The sequence below is a fragment of the Euprymna scolopes genome, chromosome 10, assembly GCF_053919585.1.
Source record: "Euprymna scolopes isolate OS-2025 chromosome 10, ASM5391958v1, whole genome shotgun sequence".
Lineage (NCBI taxonomy): Eukaryota > Metazoa > Mollusca > Cephalopoda > Sepiida > Sepiolidae > Euprymna > Euprymna scolopes.
In genome coordinates, this window is record NC_136491.1 from 76362032 (window position 1) to 76381998 (window position 19967).

At 31.1% G+C, this 19967-nt stretch overlaps 2 protein-coding genes and 1 long non-coding RNA gene across 4 annotated transcripts in view; 2 read left to right on the plus strand and 1 right to left on the minus strand.

Moving 5' to 3' along the window:
• Nucleotides 1–19967, plus strand: part of LOC145286113 (uncharacterized) — a 111658-nt gene that overhangs the window by 54783 nt on the left and 36908 nt on the right. The gene's annotated exons all lie outside the window — the stretch shown is intronic.
• On the minus strand, nt 8090–9256 carry LOC145286107 (histone H2A-like). Its single transcript, XM_080134798.1, has one exon. The coding sequence runs from the start codon at nt 8819–8821 to the stop codon at nt 8444–8446; it is 378 nt and encodes a 125-aa protein (XP_079990924.1). The 5' UTR covers nt 8822–9256; the 3' UTR covers nt 8090–8443.
• LOC145286108 (histone H2B, gonadal-like) lies at nt 8950–10114 on the plus strand. The gene has a single exon (XM_080134799.1). It carries the CDS (start codon nt 9140–9142, stop codon nt 9509–9511), a length of 372 nt encoding a protein of 123 aa, XP_079990925.1. The 5' UTR covers nt 8950–9139; the 3' UTR covers nt 9512–10114.

Below are 19967 nucleotides of genomic sequence, written 5' to 3' on the forward strand. Positions count from 1 at the left end.
ACTTAATTGAATTACCAACCGTTTAAATGACGTCAACGATAAAAAAAATAAAACAAACCGATTAGATAAAAAGAAATATTTGCAATTTTAGAGTCATCACTTGTTTTTCAATTATAAGTCATTGTTTGAGAACTGACAAAAATTTACTTTATTTTCGATTGAATATTTCCTATATGATTAAACTAAAATTCTTATCTGAAATTAAATGACATGTAATTACAGGAAATTTCTTTTCTTTCGCTGATAAAACTAAATTCAAAACCCGGATGCTCAAGAAAGAATTATAAATATTGGAAAAGACCTTTGTAATAATTGTAGAATTAATTCCAAGGTTGAGGTTTGTTAAAATAAAATAAAAATAAAAAAAAGTTAGATTCATGTCTGCAATAAATTAGCGAGTTATAAAGACTTATGAAAAAATTTTTAAAATATATATCAAATTAGACGTTTATGAAAAGTTAATCGCATAAAAATTATAGTTGAAGAATACTTTTTGGAAAAAGTTGGTGGCCCTGAAAAGGGCCGTTTGGTTTGATTTTCTTTGATTAAATCAGTGTTTAACCTCCGAATCCGTAAAGGGTTCTTCCTTGTCTCTTCAGAGCATACACCACATCCATGGCGGTGACAGTCTTCCTCTTGGCGTGTTCAGTGTAGGTGACGGCATCACGGATGACATTTTCAAGGAAAACCTTCAGGACACCACGGGTTTCTTCGTAGATCAGACCAGAGATACGTTTCACACCACCTCGACGGGCAAGACGGCGGATAGCAGGTTTCGTGATACCCTGGATGTTATCACGAAGTACTTTACGATGACGCTTAGCGCCTCCTTTTCCTAAACCTTTTCCTCCCTTTCCACGACCAGACATATTGTTATAAGTTTAATACACGAGAAATAAAAATGTGCGCGACTAAAACATCAAATTCACTATATATAGGTCTCCGCACAAAATCCGGCGGACCTAGTTGAAAGCACCCCACGTGATTCTTTCTTACCAATGAGAATAAAGGGAAATATTTAAACATTTTGCGCGCATGTAACAAAGTAAAGTAGCATCAGCAGCAGCTGATAACAACCGATATAAAAGCTGTAACGGGCGTGCTCGTGGAATTCATTATTTGAAGAGTAAGTAATGGCCCGTACTAAGCAGACCGCTCGTAAATCCACCGGAGGAAAAGCTCCTCGTAAGCAGTTGGCTACCAAAGCTGCACGTAAAAGTGCTCCAGCCACTGGTGGAGTGAAGAAACCCCATCGTTACAGGCCTGGTACTGTAGCTCTCCGTGAGATCAGACGTTATCAAAAATCCACTGAGCTTCTCATCAGGAAACTTCCCTTCCAACGTTTGGTTCGTGAAATCGCCCAAGACTTCAAGACCGATCTTCGTTTCCAGAGTTCTTCTGTGATGGCTCTTCAGGAGGCCAGTGAAGCTTACTTGGTTGGTCTTTTCGAAGACACCAACTTGTGTGCCATCCACGCCAAACGTGTCACCATCATGCCGAAGGACATCCAGTTGGCTCGTCGTATCCGAGGCGAGAGAGCTTAAATTCTCATTCTCTCTTTTCTTATTTTCAAACGGCCCTTTTCAGGGCCACAAATTTATTCTGAAAGCTTTTCTTGACTTGTAATTTAATGCGATATTTATGTTTTTAAATATTCTATTCTCCCATTGACTTTTTAAATTTTATTTCACTCTTTACGTTTATTTAATAAGTAAAACAAACATTTTTCCCACATCAAATTTTATTTTATTTTTCATTAAATAAAAATGCACTTCGGCTTTAGTAAAATTGCATATTTTCAGATCATTTGTCTGTTAAGAACTCTTGTCTGAATTTAAAAGTCTACCAGCAACAAACTGATATTCTAAAACTAGGATGTTTATGCATATTAACCTTAACTTAAGCCGAATATTTCCTATGAGGTTTCACCGAGCAATGGATCAAATAGAGTAATTTAAAATAAACTAAAATTAAAAGTAATTATGATAAATAACCCCAAAAGGGTTGAGATGCCGTGAAACCAAACCTTTAAAAAATTACCTCCTATCAAAACTCACTCGTATGTCAAAGCATTACCCAAAGATAATCTGCATAAAATAACTCAAAACGTTGATCTGCCGTACAATTAAACAAACAAACAAACCTCGTCATTTTCGTCCACTCAGATTTCTTCGGAAAAATTCTCTATTTATATACGTTATTACTGTTTACTAAATTCAAATTTTATATAGTTTTATGTATGCAGAAAGTTATTATACTAATAAGAATGGCGGACGTACACGAGTGCTACTGCTACCCCTCTAGCGAAATACACATCGGCTCAGATGTACACAGTTCGACTGGGGGAGCGCCTAGTTTTCTTATTTATTATGGCTTTTTTTTTTTTTTTTTTTTTTTTTGGCTTGTTCGAATTGTGTTTGTTTGTTTTGTGAGTGGGGTTGATGGATATTTTTTTTTTTATTTTGGTTTGAACTTAGCGAATTATTTTGTTATGATTTTTTGAAATACATATCGGGATCAGTTGGAGAAATGAAGGTACTGGTCGCGATTAGAGTTCCCTGCCGAACACCCTAAAAAAACACTTAGTTGCCATAGTAACTAAACGATCATGAATTTTTATCGACTTTGTTTTACTGCGTATGAATATTGAAATAAAAGACATTACTACCCATTTATTAATAATAGTTCACTTTTAATCACTTTTATCAACCTTTTTTTTACTGTTTATGTGTCACTTTTATCGACTTTTTCTTTTATTTTTTAAATAGCATTTTCTTTTTAAATGACGACGTTTTTAGTGTTTATGAATATTAAAAGAAAATAATTACTAAACATTTCTTAATAAAAAAATGGGTGCTAGTGCACTTATGATCCGCGCTATATTTTAAATCGTAGTTCTAAGCTTAATTAAAGTTTAATGTTTTTTTTATTCAATTGTAAGGTTAAAACGTAGTCATTTAAAAAGAAAATGCTATTTAAAAAAGAAAAAGTCGATAAAAGTGACACATAAACAGTAAAAAAAAGTCAGATATTATTAATGTGTAGTAATGTCTTTTATTTCAATATTCATAAACAGTAAAACAAAGTCGATAAAAAATTCATGATCGTTTAGTTACTATGGCAACTAAGGGAGAAATCAGTGTTTTTTAGGGTGTTCGGCAGGGAACTCTAATCGCGACCAGTACCGAAATGAAATAGTCTCATGTCGATGAGGCCATGTATAGAAAGGCTTATAACATTAAAAGTGAAAAAAAATACTAGATAAGTTTGAAACATTTCCAGAGCATGTGCATGAGAAATATGATAATTAAAAAATATCCAATAAACTTTGGAAAAAAAAAAAAACGTTTGGAACAATTGAATTTTTTGATTTTTGAATAAAAAATAATTATTAAAACAAAAACAGTACTTTTCTAGTCGAGTAGTTTTTATTTCATTCAAGAAAATAAAAGGTACTCGTGCATTTATTGAGGCGAACTGAAATGATGATATTCAGAAAGCCATTCTTAATATGGAGACGGAAGGGTGTTGTCTATTTTGTACTATCACCTAACAATTTAATAAAAACAGGTAATTTAAATCTAATCAAACTTGAAAATACTATTTAAAAATAGCGCGGATCAATAAGTGCACTAGCACCAAATAACATTTCATTGTTTCGATCGACGACATTCCACAGGTAGACGCTAAAGCTTTTTGTTTATCGCCACAAGTGCTAATTTGGACTTGCACCAATTTTCCTATCTCCGGCAAAAAAAAAAAAAAAAGAAATCGTAATAACAAAATAATTCGCAAAGTTCAAGCCAAAATAAATAAATAAATAATAATAATAAAAAAACTAGGCCACACACGCAAAAATTCTTTCCTTGTAAAAATAATAATTGCTCCCTAAATCGAACTGCGTACAACATCGGGGACGATGTGTATTTCGCTAGATCGCTAGCACTCGTGTACGTCAGGCATAAGAAAGAAAGTAATGTATTTAAAAAATATTTTAATATAAACTGTTTAAAGAGTTTTCGGGTTCGTATACAAAGATTCGAAAAAGTTTTTTTTTTTTTAATATATATAACAAACAAATGTTATCAAAGGCAAGATAAGTTACTTTTCTACCTAGCTGGATAATTTTTTAGTTCTTTATTTAATGTAACATGTTTATTTAGCTCGAAAAACATATAGCGTTTATCGATGTATTGGAAAATTTAAAATGGCGCCGTGAACAGAGCTGAATAAACATGTTACATTAAATAAAAACACTAATAAATTATCCAGGTAGGTAGAAAATTAACTTATTTTCCCTTTGATAACATTTATTTATTAAATATTTGTTTGACAACTTTTTCGAATCTGTGTATAATAATACAAACCCTGCGCTTTTTTATACAAGGTCAGTGTGCAGAGGGAGACAACTCCATTTTACTAAGAAATTTGTTCATTTTTTTCATCTCATAATTTAGGACGCTAAAACAAGGATGTTTTTAATAAATCAAAATATCAAAAAAAAAAAAAAGAAACCTTGACGGTTAATTTTTTGTGTAACAAATTTGATAACATTAATAATAAAAAAATGTAGTCTTTACGCGACTATTAACAGCTAAAACCAAAGATACTTTCATTAGATCAAAATATTTTTTTTTAAGTTGCAATTTTTCTACATTGTTTCGACTGCATTTTGTTTTAAAAGGAAAATACAATTGTTTTCAAAGAAAACGTTTTAGTAAATCCAGGATGAAAATATATATATATATATATATAAAAAAAAACAGCTGCGCGGCTTTTTTTTTTTTTTTTTTTTTTATTACTGAACAAGTTTTATGTTTACATTACTCATGTAGAAAAATATTTCATATAAAATAAATCAGTTTTGTTTAATAAAACTTATAATTCCTCTATAACTATCGTCGTATTTTCATTTTTTGTCATGTTAAAACTAGATGTTGGTGTTATTAATATTATAAGCTTTGTAAAAAAAAGTCGCCACGGCTTTTTAAAAAAAAAAAGGTTTATCATTGTTTTATTAAAGCGTTTGTTTATTAAAATCACAATTTCCTCCACAAGTATCGTTGCATTTTCCGTCATTTTTGCAAAAACAAAAAATCTTACCATAACATTTATTTGTTAATTTAAAAACGTAGTTAAACAAACAAATGAAAAAAAAAAAAAACAGTCGTAAAAATTCCATTTCTTTTGTCGTGTTTTCATTCTTTGGGTTTCAAGCTTAAAAATTTATTTTTTTTATAGAACGTCATCATAATATTTCCTTTTTTTTATATATAAAAATGTAGTTAAAACAAACTAGAAAAAGTTGCCGCATCTTTCTTTTTCAATTGTTTTCATCTAATGAAAATACCATTGGTTTTAGCGTCGTAAATTGTGTTATGAAAACAGAAACGATTCTCTTAATAGTCGCATAAAGACTGTTCTGTATAATTAATGTTATCAAGTTTGTTACATAAAAAAAAAAAAAACACCGCAGCTTTCTTTTTTTAATGTTTTGACTTAATAAAAATATCGTTGGTTTTAGCATCCTAAATTATGAGATGAAAAAATAATTCCTCTATGACTATCGTCGCATTTTCATTTTCTGTAATGTAGTCGAAAAAAAAAAAAAAAAGTAAATGTTGCCGCAACTTTCTTTTTCAAATGTTTTGATCTAATGATGCATTCATTTTTCCATGTCATAATATAGGACGCCATATATCTTATTATATGAAAACATTTTAAAAATAACAAGCTCGACGATTTTTTTATGAAACATTAATAATACAAAATGTAGTCTTCACGCGACTATTCAGAGAATCGTTTTTGTTTTCATATAATTTACGAAAAAAAAAGAACAACGAACGGTATTTGCATTAGATGAAAACATTTAAAAATAAAGCTGCGACAACTTTTGTTTTTAAGTAAATGTTATGGTAAGGTTTTTTAAAAATAGTTTTGATCTTAAAAATACAAAAAAATGAAACATTTAAAGATGCAGCGACTATTTTTATTGTAATAATGAAAATGCATCGATAGTTGTGGAGTTGTAAACAAAGTTGATAACATTACTAATACAAAATGTAGCCTTTACGCAACTATTAAGAGAATATCAACGATATTTGCATTAGATGAAAACATTTAAAAAAGAAAGCTGGGGCTACTTTTTTTCTTATTATTGAACAAAGCTTTAAGAACACACACACACACACACACACACACACACACACACACACACACAAAGAAATGTTGTCGAAGCTTCTTTCTTAAATGTTTTCATCTCAGGACAACATTGTTGGTTTTTGGTTTTCTCTTAATAGTTGTGTAAAGACTACATTTTGTATTATTAATGTTTTCAACTTACCGTGACATTTATTTTTTGATTAAAAAAAAATATAAAAGTTGCCGTAGTTTTTTTTGTTTGTTTAAATGTTTTCATCTAATGCAAATATCGTTTGCTCGTTGGTTTTAGCTTCGTAAATTATGATATGAAAACAAAAACGATTTTCTTAATACTCGCGTAAAGACTACATTTTGTATTGTGAATGTTATCCACGTTGTTACATAAAAAAATCGTCGCAACTTTCTTTTTTTTTTTAATGTTTTGATTTAATAAATATATCGCGTCCTAAATTATGGGAAGGAAAAATGAACGAATATTTTAGTAAACGGGATGTGTCTCCCTCTGCACAGTGATAAACTGTAAAACAGCGTCACAAAATACTGGTAGAAACCTCGGCCACCGAGATATAGATACTTACTCTCGGTAGCCTCGTGTAGAAACGCACTCAGTAAATGTTACTGTGACAGTAATATGGTTCAGATGAAATGTGAGTGCATTTGTTGAGTTTTGGAAAATACTTTTACAAAATAAAAGCACTATAATTGGTACTTTTTTTTTTTGATACATGCGAAATATGGCAGTTAAAACATAAAAACAAAATAACTCGCGGACATACTTGTTACTAAAATTAGGGGTTTGTATTACTGTACACATAGATTCGAAAAAGTTGTAAAAAAAAACAAATATATAACAAATAAATATTATCAAAGGCAAGATAAGTTACTTTTCTACCAAACTGGATATATTTTTCGTGTTTTTATTCAATGTAACATATTTATTCAGCTCGAAAAACATACAGTGTTTACCGATGTATTGGAACATTTAAGATGGCGTCTTATTCTCTCTTTAACACGGTAAGTGTGGGAAAATATGTTATAAATAAAAAACCGAATAAAATACTGTTAGAAACTCGCTCAATATATGTTACCGTGACATAGGTTGACATATATTCGGCGGGTTTTTAATAGTATTTTGTATAGTTTTTTATTTATAACACCTTTTTCCAAACTTACGGTGTTAAAGAGGGTGTGGGACGCCATCTTTAATTTTCGAATACATCGGTAAACTGTATGTTTTTCGAGCTGAATAAATATGTTACATTGAATAAAAACACAAACAATATATCCAGTTTGGTAGAAAAGTAACTTATCTTGCCTTTGATAACATTTATTTGTTATATATTTGTTTTTTGACAACTTTTTTGAATCTGTGTACAGTAATACAAACCCATTTTCTGACTGAATATTTGTTTTCAATTTTGTTCTGTCCTGAGTTTCACTTTTTTGTTATACAAGAATTGAGAGTTATTCCCCTTTGCTTAAAATAGTAATTTTAAATAATAATAAACTAGACAAAATACTATTAAAAACCCACCGAATATATGTCAACCTATGTCATGGTAACATATCGAGCGCGTTTTAATAGTATTTTGTCTAGTTTATTATTTATAACACCTTCCTTCTCCCAAACTTTCCGTGTTAAAGAGAGAGTCGGGCGCCATTTTAAATTTTCCAATACATCGGTAAACACTATGCTTTTCGGGCTGAATAAACATGTTAAATCGAATAAAAACACGAAAATTATATCCAGAACTAAATCATTTGAAACGCTGTTATTCGTTGTTCACGAACTTTAGTTTTGCGATTAAACCATTTTAATCAACTGGCTTCTCTTCTCGGTCAACTTCTGGAGGTATTTTGAGTTAAAAAGACAATCAAGATAACCATTTATAATGATATAAAATATGATGTCGATTAAAAGCATGATTTTCACGTTTGCCATTGGAAAGAGTAATTGTAAACATCAAGCTCATGGAAATAACAAACAAAAGATCTGAGACATAATAAACGAAAACAAAACAAGATGGCGACTGAATTTTACCGTATGTCGTGTGGCAAATCATTTCAATTTACTTTAAACTAAATTTTAGTGACGAGGATAAATTCTATATTGAATCTACTCAACACGTGTAAAAGAATGGATGGAAAAAAATAGTTTAGAGATAATCACAAGTCAAAAATAAAAAAATCGCATCAAGTAAGATTGACGAAAGACATTTCGGGAAAATTTGTGTGGCCCTGAAAAGGGCCGTTTGTGTTGTATCAAGTAAATAAGAGTTATTTACTTTGCGGCTTTCTGGGTCTTCTTGGGGAGAAGGACAGCTTGAATGTTGGGAAGGACACCACCTTGGGCAATGGTCACTCCGGCCAAGAATTTGTTCAATTCTTCGTCATTACGGATTGCCAATTGCAAGTGACGGGGGATGATTCTGGATTTCTTGTTGTCTCTGGCAGCATTTCCAGCCAACTCGAGAACCTCAGCGGCCAAATATTCCATGACGGCAGCCAAATACACGGGAGCACCGGCACCAATTCTCTCCGAATAGTTACCCTTGCGGAGGAGACGATGGATACGACCAACGGGGAATTGAAGTCCGGCACGGGATGAACGAGTCTTGCTCTTTCCCTTTGTTTTACCTCCTTTACCACGACCAGACATTTTTTAAGATGTTTGGATGAGTTTACGTTCAAAAATTCAAACAAATAGATTTTACACAAAACTTGCCTTAAATACGCGCACGTCGGATCCTCTCGCTCGACTGCTCATTATTTTGCCGCTCACCGTTTGTTTTACGTGTTAACAGCTTTAGCGCACAATTATTTGAAAATTGTGTAGTTTTGCTATTTTCTGGCCAATCAAATACGAGAGATTTGAGAGACGAAATTTGATCGTTGCTGGGATCCGGTGTGTTTTGTATAAAAAGGAAGGGAATGAAAATGCTTTCATGATTTTGAGAAGAGACTAGGGACTTACGAAATGGCTCCCCCAACTGAAGTTAGCAAGAAAGGCGCTAAGAAAGCCGGTAAGGCTAAACCTGCCCGTGATGGCAAGAAAAGGAAAAAGAAGAGGAAGGAAAGTTATTCCATCTACATTTACAAAGTAATGAAACAAGTTCATCCTGACACTGGAATTTCTAGCAAAGCCATGTCTATTATGAACAGTTTTGTGAACGATCTTTTTGAGAGAATCGCTAATGAAGCCAGCCGTCTGTCACATTACAGCAAGAAAAGAACACTTAGCAGCCGTGAGGTCCAGACCGCTGTCCGTCTTCTTCTCCCTGGCGAGTTGGCTAAACATGCTGTCTCTGAGGGAACAAAAGCTGTCACCAAGTACACCAGTGCCAAGTAAACAGCGTTTTCTTCGAAAGAAAACAAAATCCCAAAACGGCCCTTTTCAGGGCCACCCATTTTTTCACGATTGTCTTCACTTTCTATATTTTAATGCAATTATTTACAGTAAAGATTTCATTAATATCACCATCTCTTTCTTTGGCATAAATATTACTTATTTCTATATGATATATATATATATATTTGTAAAAGCTTAGGAAAAGAAAGTGTTGGATTATATTTGTACTTTTTAATTGAAAACAGACTTATTTGTGAACTTATCAATTTGAGTCAATCTTAATACAAATGGTAGCATTTCTTTCAATGTTTTTATTTGAATTTTCTTTATCCGTATATTCACATTCAAAAGCCAATCTCATAATAGAAATTTAAGTATTACCTGAAATGCTCACAGATTCGAAAAAGTAGTAAAAAAAAAACAAATAAATGTTATCAAAGTCAAAATAAGTTACTCTGGTTTGTATTACTGTACACATAGATTCGAAAAAGTTGTCAAAAAACAAACGGTACTGGTCGCGGTAAGAGTTCCCTGCCGAACACCCTCAAAAAGCAATGACTTCTCCCCACGCATGCACAAAGGACATGTTTTAGTTGCCATTGTTTTACTGTTTATGAATATTGAAATAAAATAAATTACTACACATTTATTAATAATATCTCACTTTTATCGACTTTCTTAAAACTTTTTTTACTTTTTAATAGCATTTTATGAATATTGAAATAAAATAAATTACTACACATTTATTAATAATATCTCACTTTTATCGACTTTCTTAAAACTTTTTTTTTTTACTTTTTAATAGCATTTTATGAATATTGAAATAAAATACATTACTACGCATTTATTAATATCTTTTTTTTACTGTTTGTGTCACTTTTATCGACTTTTTCTCTTATATTGAAATTATATATATGAAATATTGAAATAAGACATTACTACACATTCATTAATAATATCTTCGATAAAAGTGACACAAACAGTAAAAAAAAAGATTAATAAATGTGTAGTGTCTTTTATTTCAATATAAGAAAAGAAAAAGTCGATAAAAGTGACACATAAACAGTAAAAAAAAAAAGATATTAATAAATGTGTAGTAATGTATTTTATTTCAATATTCATAAACATTAACGTTGTCATTTAAAAAGAAAATGCTATTAAAAAGTAAAAAATAAAAGTCGATAAAAGTGAGATATTATTAATAAATGTGTAGTAATGTATTTTATTTCAATATTCATAAACAGTAAAACAATGTCGATAAAAATTCAGGATCGTTTTGTTACTATGGCAACTAAAACATGTCCTTTGCTCATGCGTGGGGAGAAGTCATTGTTTTTTGAGGGTGTTCGGCAGGGAACTCTTACCGCGACCAGTACCAAACAAACATATAACAAATAAATGTTATCAATGGCAAGATAAGTTACTTTTCTCCCAAACTGGATATATTTTTCGTGTTTATTCAATGTAACATGTTTATTCAGCTCGAAAAACATGCAGTGTTTACCGATGTAGTGGAAAATTCAAAATGGTGTCCGACTCTCTTTAACACAGTAAGTTTGGGAAAAGGTGTTATAAATAATAAACTAGACAAAATACTATTTAAAAAAACATCGAATATACGGCAGCCTATGTCACGGTAACATATATTGAGCGATTTTCTAACAGTATTTTGTCTAGTTTATTATTTATAACACCTTTTCCCGAACTTACCGTGTTAAAGAGAGAGTCGGGCGCCATTTTAAATTTTCGGGTTTGTATTACTGTACACAGATTCGAAAAAGTTGTCAAAAAACAAATATATAACAAATAAATGTTATCAAAGGCAAGATAAATTAATTTTCTACCAAACTGGATATAATTTTCGTGTTTTTATTCAATTTAACATGTTTATTCAGCTCGAAAAGCATATAGTGTTTACCGATGTATTGGAAAATTTAAAATGGCGGCCGACTCTCTCTTTAACACGGTAAGTTCGGAAAAAGGTGTAATAAATAATAAACTAGACAAAATACTGTTAGAAATTTGCTCAATATCTTACCGTGACATAACTTGACATATATTCGGTGGTTTCTTATTAGTATTTTGTCTAGTTTATTATTTATAACACATTTTCCCGAACTTACCGTGTTAAAGAGAGAGTCGGCCGCCATTTTGAATTTTCCAATACATCGGTAAACACTGTATGCTTTTTGAGCTGAATAAACATGTTAAATTGAATAAAAACAAGAAAATTATATCCAGTTTGGTAGAAAAGTAACTTATCTTGCCTTTGATAACATTTATTTGTTATATATTTGTTTTGGGGGTAAATATCCAGATACGCTACAACAGAACACCGACCACTCTAATTTGTTTTTAATAGGTAATTGAGGTCGCTGACAACGAATCTGATAGTCAAACTTGGGGCAAATTTACCATTTGCGGCCCTGAACCCACGAAAATAAATTTGTATATTTTTAGGAAATAATGCACATCCCATAATATTTTTTTAAAATATTTTTACATGTTTATTGTTTTAAAAAAATTAAATTGATTTTTCCAAGTGTTCGTTTTCTACCTAGCTTTGTAAGATTTTGGTGTTTAAACTTATTTTAAAGAGTTTATTTAATTAAAAAGAAATAACAAGTAATGTCAGACTCGACATTATTTAGAAAATAATTTTTTTTTTTTAAATGTCCGAAAATTAAAGAAAATACTGAGGTAGATATAGTTTTAAAATGAGATGGGAGTTTTGGGGTACGAGTTTTCCGGTGCCCGGAAAACTCGTACCCCCCCCCCTTTACTAGGTAGGAAAACTGGTCCCTTATTGAATAAATATCGATTGAAAACACATTTTATTACGGTTCTCGAAGGAGATATTGTTTTTAAAAGAGACTATGCACCCCCATAATATTTTTTAAAATTATTTTTTAACTCTTACTTAAAAAATAAACTTGATCACGAAGTCAAGATACGAAAAACGAAACCAAATATTTATTAAAAAAATACTCTAGTTTTAACACTTTTTGTGTCATTACGAAACAAAAATAAAGAAAACACGTATTATCAAAGAAAGCGATTATTTTATTTAGAAGAATTAAGTCAGTTTAAATAATTCTTGTGTTATTACAAAACAACAAAAAAGAAAACACGATAATTTTGGTACTGCGCTGAGTAATAACGTTATTATTTCGAAAGCTTCTCTTAAGATCGGGAGGAGAGGGTATCGTTTAAAAGTCATTTCGGGGACACTTGTGCACTGTGCAGTACTTAGAAATACACATTTATTTTCTTTTGGAGGTGGGGGAGGCTCGTTTTAAAACTATATCTACCTCAGTATTTTCTTTAATTTTCGGACATTTTTTTGTTAAAAATTATTTACTAAGTAATGTCGAATGCGACATTAACTTGTTATTTCTTTTTAACTAAATAAACTCTTTAAAATAAGTTTAAACACCAAAAACTTACAAACCTAGGTAAAAAACGAAAACTTAGAAAAATCAATTTAATTTTTTTAAAACAATAAACATGTAAACATATATTTTTAAATATTATGGGATGTGCAATTACCTAAAAATATACAAATTTATTTTCTTTGGGGTGGGTGGGGGCTCGTTTTAAAACTATACCTTAATATTTTCTTTAATTTTCTATTTTTGAGCAATTATCCTCCTAAGACGTGATCCTCTTATGTCGGACATTTTTTTGTTCATAAGTAACACTCGACATTACTTTCTTTTTTAAACTAAATAAATTCTTTAAAATAAGTTGAAAGACCAAAAACTTTCAAAGCTAGGTAGAAAACTAAAACTTAGAAAAATTAATTTTTTTTTTTAAACAACAGTAAACAAGTAATTTTTTTTTTTTTTAATATTATTGGATGTGTTTTCTCTTTTAAAGAAAATATCTTCAAGAACGGTCATAAAATGTGTTTTCAATCGATATTTATTCAATAAGGGACCAGTTTTCCTACCTAGCAAAAGGGGACGAGTTTTCCAGAGACGAGTTTTCCTAAAATCATATAACACAGCATGTGTGTATATTTTACATATGGTGGTGCAGTAGGTGTATCAGAATTTTTGTAGGAATTTTTGACCACCCCTAACACGAAACTGCGAATAAAATATAGAAATCTCGTAATTTCTCTGTTAAAAGTGGGTTATTTATTTTCTTTATGGATTATACTTCCAAAATAAACTATTAAAGTTGTTTTAAAAGTAATAGAAATTTTTTTTTTTTTAAACAGTAATGAATTTTCCGAACTCAATATTTTTCAATTTTTAAACTTTAACAATCTATCAAAATTTTTCTATTGATTCTATTTTTACGATATTTTCAGGGTCAATGTGAAATTTTATGTTCTTTCCAATAAACCGAATATAATATTTTAGACAAACGTTTTTTTTTAATTCACGCCCCCCCCCCCCATTTTCAAGTTTCTATTAAAAAGTAAATAATTAATTTACTCACCGAAAAGTAAATAATTAATATACTCACAAATTGAAGAGAAAAGGTCAATAAATAATATATTCAAATTTAAAACAAAAAACAATTAGTGTTTTTTAGAATTTTACCTGTAAAGTTTGAAGTTTAAAACCTTTTTTTTAAAACCACGCTATTTGTTTTTTCTTTTTTTTTTTTTAATGGAACCTTGGTCCTTGCTCCTTTAATTGAAAAAAAAATTAGGGCTTGAATTACATTTTTCGAGGAGTTATAAGCTTGGAAAGACAGGGGGTCGAATAATTCACGCCTCACATTTTGAAATGTCTATTAAAAAGTAAATAATTAATTTATGTACCAAAGTCTTATAATATAACAAATTGAAGAGAAAAGGTCAATAAATAATATATTCAAATTTAAAACAAAAAAAAAGAATAGTTTTTTTAGGAATTTACCTGTAAAGTCCGAAGTTTAAAACCTTTTTTTTTTTTAAAACACATTTTTTTTTTGTTTTTTTAATAAAACCTTGGTCCTTGCTCCTTTTATTGAAAAAAAAATTAGGGCTTGAATTGCATTTTTCGAGGAGTTATAAGCTTGGAAAGACAGGGGGTGGAATTATTCACTATTTTCACGAAATTTCTGCCACACCTAGTGGTGCAGAATTATAGGCGACATAAAGTCCGCAACAATATATACACACATACACATAGCTCAAGGGAGAAAAAAATTAATGTAATGCTTTACCAACATTTTGTTAAATTCTCGATTTTTTTTTAAGCTATTATCGAGGTCCGAGTATCATTCTTATGAGAACACCATTTTGATTTTCGTTCTATCTTGACAGGCATTACACTAGCTTCTTTTAACTAAAAAGGAAACATACCTTTGGTAATATATGGGTGTATATTTATATTTTAAACTTTTGTTTTGTTGGCTATTCTTTAAAATTAACTTATTTTTTTTTTAATTTCTTTCAAAAATCAATAAGAATGAAATATGTTTCTTACAAAAAAATATCCTTAACATAATTTTAATTAATGTTAAATTTTAATAAATGGTAAAAAATAGTTGCTTGCGCTGGGTACATAGATTCGAAAAAATTGTCACAAAACAAATAAATGTTATCAAAGGCAAGATAAGTTAATTTTCTAACTAACTGGATATGTTTTTAGTGTTTATATTTAATGTAACATGTTTATTCAGCTCGAAAAACATACAGTGTTTGTCGATGTACTCGAAAATTTAAAATGGCAGCCGACTCATAAGAATGATACTCGAACCTCTGTCTTTGAGGCGGTAAGTTTGGGAAAATTAGTTATAAATAAAAAAGAAACAAATAAAATACTGTTAGAAACTCGCTCAATATGTTACCGTGACATAGGCTGACATATATTCGGCGGGATTTTAACAGTATTTTGACTGTTTTTTTATTTATAACTCCTTTTCCCAAACTTACCATCTCCGAGAGAGAGTCGGCTGCCATTTTGAATTTTAAAATACATAGATAAACACTGTATGTTTTTCGAGCTGAATAAACATGTTACATTGAATATAAACACTAAAAACAAATCCAGTTAGTTAGAAAAGTAACTTATTGTTCTGGTGGCAACCACTTATTTGCATATGCGAATAACATAACACTATAAATGGCAAGCCTAGGTTGGCCTTGGTGTGTCTTACTCAAATGCCACCAGAAGTGATGCCGAAGAGCGTACATGTTCTCCCACCAAGACTCTCTGACTCGACACCGTCATTTGTACATATTGTAAATATACCTTTTCTTTAATACACTTATTATTGCGTTATCTTGTTGTTTGCGTCTTCATTGTATTTCCTTACTAATTATTGTTCAACCTTACAACCACAACAGTTGGCGACGAGATATGAAACGTCAAATATAACAGTTTGACGAAGAACTATTTAAAAAAAAAAAAAAAAAGTACAACGCAAAGGTTGACCATTTTTTTTAAGGAATGCAAAGTGTTGACGAGCAAACGGATTTTACGCTAAAGAGAAGTTTCAACTCAAGTGAAAAAAAAAAAAACTCTAACGTGGCAAAAGCGACAATTTACGCTGTTTTCTGGGAATCCGACTTGCAAACGAATGTAAAAGTGAATTTTTGTTTGTCGCTACACGACAAATCTTACTAAAGGACCAACTTGCAAACGAAAAGCGAACTTTGTTCTGTTGCAAAAACGACAGGTCAGACCCGTATTACGAAAAGCAAGGAAGTAACCTACAGAAAAAGTTCACCAGTGGATTCTAATTACTGTTCTCCGTAAACAAAACAACAACTAAAGGACTTTTTAATTAATGTTTTGGTTGACGTCGGTACTAAAAGGAAATACCACAGCTAAAACTAAAATTCAAGGAAAGGATTTTTTTTCTTGAAGTTGTCACTGAATAACGGATAATACAGTAAAATGTCACGGAAAAAAAAAGGTAATCTCAATTTAAGAGGTATTTTAATTACTAAAATACTAAAAAAAAAACAAAAAACTCAAAGAACTAAATGTACTGCATACATTTATTCAATTGTGACTCGATTAAAAAAAAAAAAAAAAAAACCAAACTTTTATTTGGTGGAAAGAGTTACTTATTAGTAAGTGCCTAAAAACGGAAAGTCAATTCCATTTCGTGATTCCAGATAAACCTGCCTGTTTTATTTTTTTTTGCAGCGTGACTCGCAAAAAGAATACATTATTGCAAGCAGTGATATTATTATTGAAAACAGGAGCTTACAGCAATTTGTTTTTTTGTTGTAACCCAAACAGGTGTATATTGTACATGGTACAATATTTTTTTTTAACTACACACTAAAAAAAAAAAAAAAAAAAAGACATGGAAGACTTATCAAAAATGTTCATGCAATTTTTACAAGCACAGGCTGAGCGGGATGAACGCAGACAAGCTACACAAAACGAGCTTTTGCAAACACAAATACAGGCACAGGCTGACCGCGAGGAAAAGAGAGAGGACAGATTATTGAAATGGCAGCAGGAACAAGAAGAAAAGCAGAAAATGGCACAATTAAAGCAGAAAAAACTGCAATCGGAACAGGAAGAAAGGCATAAGAAACTACAATTGGAATATGAAGAAAGACAAGAGGAACGTTTTGTTAAAACACTGGAACTACTAAAGAGTAATCGAGAAAATGTCGATAGTGTTAATTTCTCCCATACAACTATTTTTAATAGCATGGACACATTTCATTATGTGCCTGAGGAAGAGAAGAATTTTGAAGCATACTGCACAAGATACGAGGATGTTTTTCAACTGGACTGTAAAAATTGGCCAAATAGTCAGAAAGTGAGCCTCTTACTCAGAAAATTGGGTACATCAGAACACAGCAAATTCGTAGATTACATATTACCTAAAAAAACTGCGGAATTAGAGTTCATGGAAGCTGTAAAATTACTAAAAGAATTATTTAATCCAAATATATCTCTTTTTCATAAAAGATGGCTGTGCATGAATCTAAGAAAGATGGACAACCAAGATTATTTGACATACGCATCAGTTGTCAATAAAAACTGCGATAATTTTAAGCTTGCAGAACTAACGGTAGAAGATTTTAAATGTCTAATCTTCGCTCAAGGGTTAGTTTCCACGAAAAATGCAGAAATACGCAGACGAGTGTTGTCTAAGCTGGAATCTGAGCAAGATTTAACCCTCCAGAAACTAGCAGAGGACTGTGAAAGGGCCATTACACTAAAAAAGGATTAAAAAAATATAGAAGAATCCGGAGTGGCATATGTAAGAAAAGTTAGAAAACCATACGCACCAACCAAGAACTTTACAAAGAAAAGCAATGGAACGGGATATTCCAAAGATAATAACCATAAATATAGTACAGAATATAACAAGCCTCTTCCTAGATATAACTGTAAAAGATGTGCAGAAAAGCATTGGGAATCAGATTGTCCTTATAAGAAGAAAAAATGCTACATTTGTAAGAAGGTGGGACACAAAAGCGATTGCTGCAGATATAAAGATTACACCAGAAAGAGAGTACAGCAAACAAAATCAAATACAAAATTAGACAAAGATCGGCGAAAATACGTAAAAGTGGAAATATTTAAAACATCAATAAAGTTACAACTCGACTCTGGCTCCAATGTTTCTATAATAAACCTGAATACGTGGAAAAAGTTGAGAAAACCGGCCATGATGAAAACTAGTAAAGCAGTCCGGACGGTAACTGGTGGTGGTATAAAATTTGAAGGAGAAGTTGTCCTCCCGATAAAATTGAAAGGGATTTCGAAGAAATTAAAAATATTCGTACTAAAAAATAGTGAAAATCTGTTTGGAATAGATTTAATTGAGAAATTCGGACTATGGGATAAGCCAATCAATACATTCTGTAAAAAATTAGAATGTTCTTCTCCAACAACAGTAAATATAAAAGACGATTTAAAAGAATTATTTCCTGAGGCATTCACGACTAACTTAGGTCGCTGCAATAAATTCAAGGCCTCGTTTGAACAAAGAAAACGCCAGCCCAATTTTTAGAAAAAAGCGAAATGTTCCGTTCGCTGGGTTGGAAAAGATTGATAAAGAATTAAATAGATTGGAACAGACGGGAATTCTATCAAAATTAGAACACAGCGAGTGGGCAGCTCCCACCGTATACGTAAAGAAAAAGATATTGAAATCTGTGTGACTTCAAATCTTGGGAGGGGGGTGTTGTGGTGGCAACCACTTATTTGCATATGCGAATAACATAACACTATAAATGGCAAGCCTAGGTTGGCCTTGGTGTGTCTTACTCAAATGCCACCAGAAGTGACGCCGAAGAGCGTACATGTCCTCCCACCAAGACTCTCTGACTCGACACTGTCATTTGTACATATTGTAAATATACCTTTTCTTTAATACACTTATTATTGCGTTATCTTGTTGTTTGCGTCTTCATTGTATTTCCTTACTAATTATTGTTCAACCTTGCAACCACAACACTTATCTTGCCTTTGATAACATTTATTTGTTCTTTATTTGTTTTGTGACAACTTTTTCGAATCTATGTGTACAGTAAAACAAACCCTTTGCGCTTTATACATGCATGCAAATATTGCATCAGTGTTTTGATGTAACGGCAAATTAATATTTTGTAGATTTGAATTCTACAAATACGTTACACGAATTTAGGTAAAAATGGCACCGGTAAAAATGGCACCGGTAAAAATGGCACTGGTAAAAATGGCACCGGTAAAAATGGCACTGGTAAAAATGGCACCGGTAAAAATGGCACCAGTAAAAATGGCACAAGTGAATAAATAGGTAAAAATGGCACGTAATGGATTAATGAGAAAAATGACAAAACGAGAACATGCATGAATATCTCACAGTATATTAAAATAGGAAAACGTGCGAAACTTGTCGAATTAAAAAGGGTGCTAGACGACCGATCTGGTCTCAAATTTTACCCTCGTTTTGAGTTTTCCAAAAGTTAGGTCATGTACTGTGACGTCACCGGTGTTACAGAAAATAATGAGAAGTTTGTCAAATTTAAATAGATCGTAAATACGAATCTCGTTTTTGAGATTTCCCAAAGTGCTATTACGTCACAGGTGTCAGAAATAACTTTTTTCATCTGTGTGGTAATTCATTCACCTCTTCTCCCCTATTATAAGTTGAACACTGGGCAGAAATAAATTTAAAAAATCTCCCTTATTTACAAACAAGTTCCTTTTATTTTAATTAGTTACTTCTATTTATTTGTTTCTTTACCATATATTCGATTCGATGTCTATACTAATAAATGCCTTAAAAATAAGAATTATCGAACATTTATTACTATAGACAACAAAATGAAAAAGTAAAATATACAACAAATAAATTCTACCAAACGCAAGATATGCTAAAAGTAAAAATAAAATAAAAATAAGCAGTTTATATATTTTTCAAAAATACAAACAAAATAAATTAGGCATAAACAATTATAGCGAGGAACAGTCCATTTGATGACGGCTTCTGATATTGAAATCAGAAATCAACATTATGTTATTCGTTCCTCGTAATTTATGTACACTTAGTG

Bases quoted from the DNA above. Each gene is read 5' to 3' on its own strand.
- LOC145286108 (XM_080134799.1), top strand. From the start codon at position 9,140: ATGGCTCCCCCAACTGAAGTTAGCAAGAAAGGCGCTAAGAAAGCCGGT.
- LOC145286107 (XM_080134798.1), bottom strand. From the start codon at position 8,821: ATGTCTGGTCGTGGTAAAGGAGGTAAAACAAAGGGAAAGAGCAAGACT.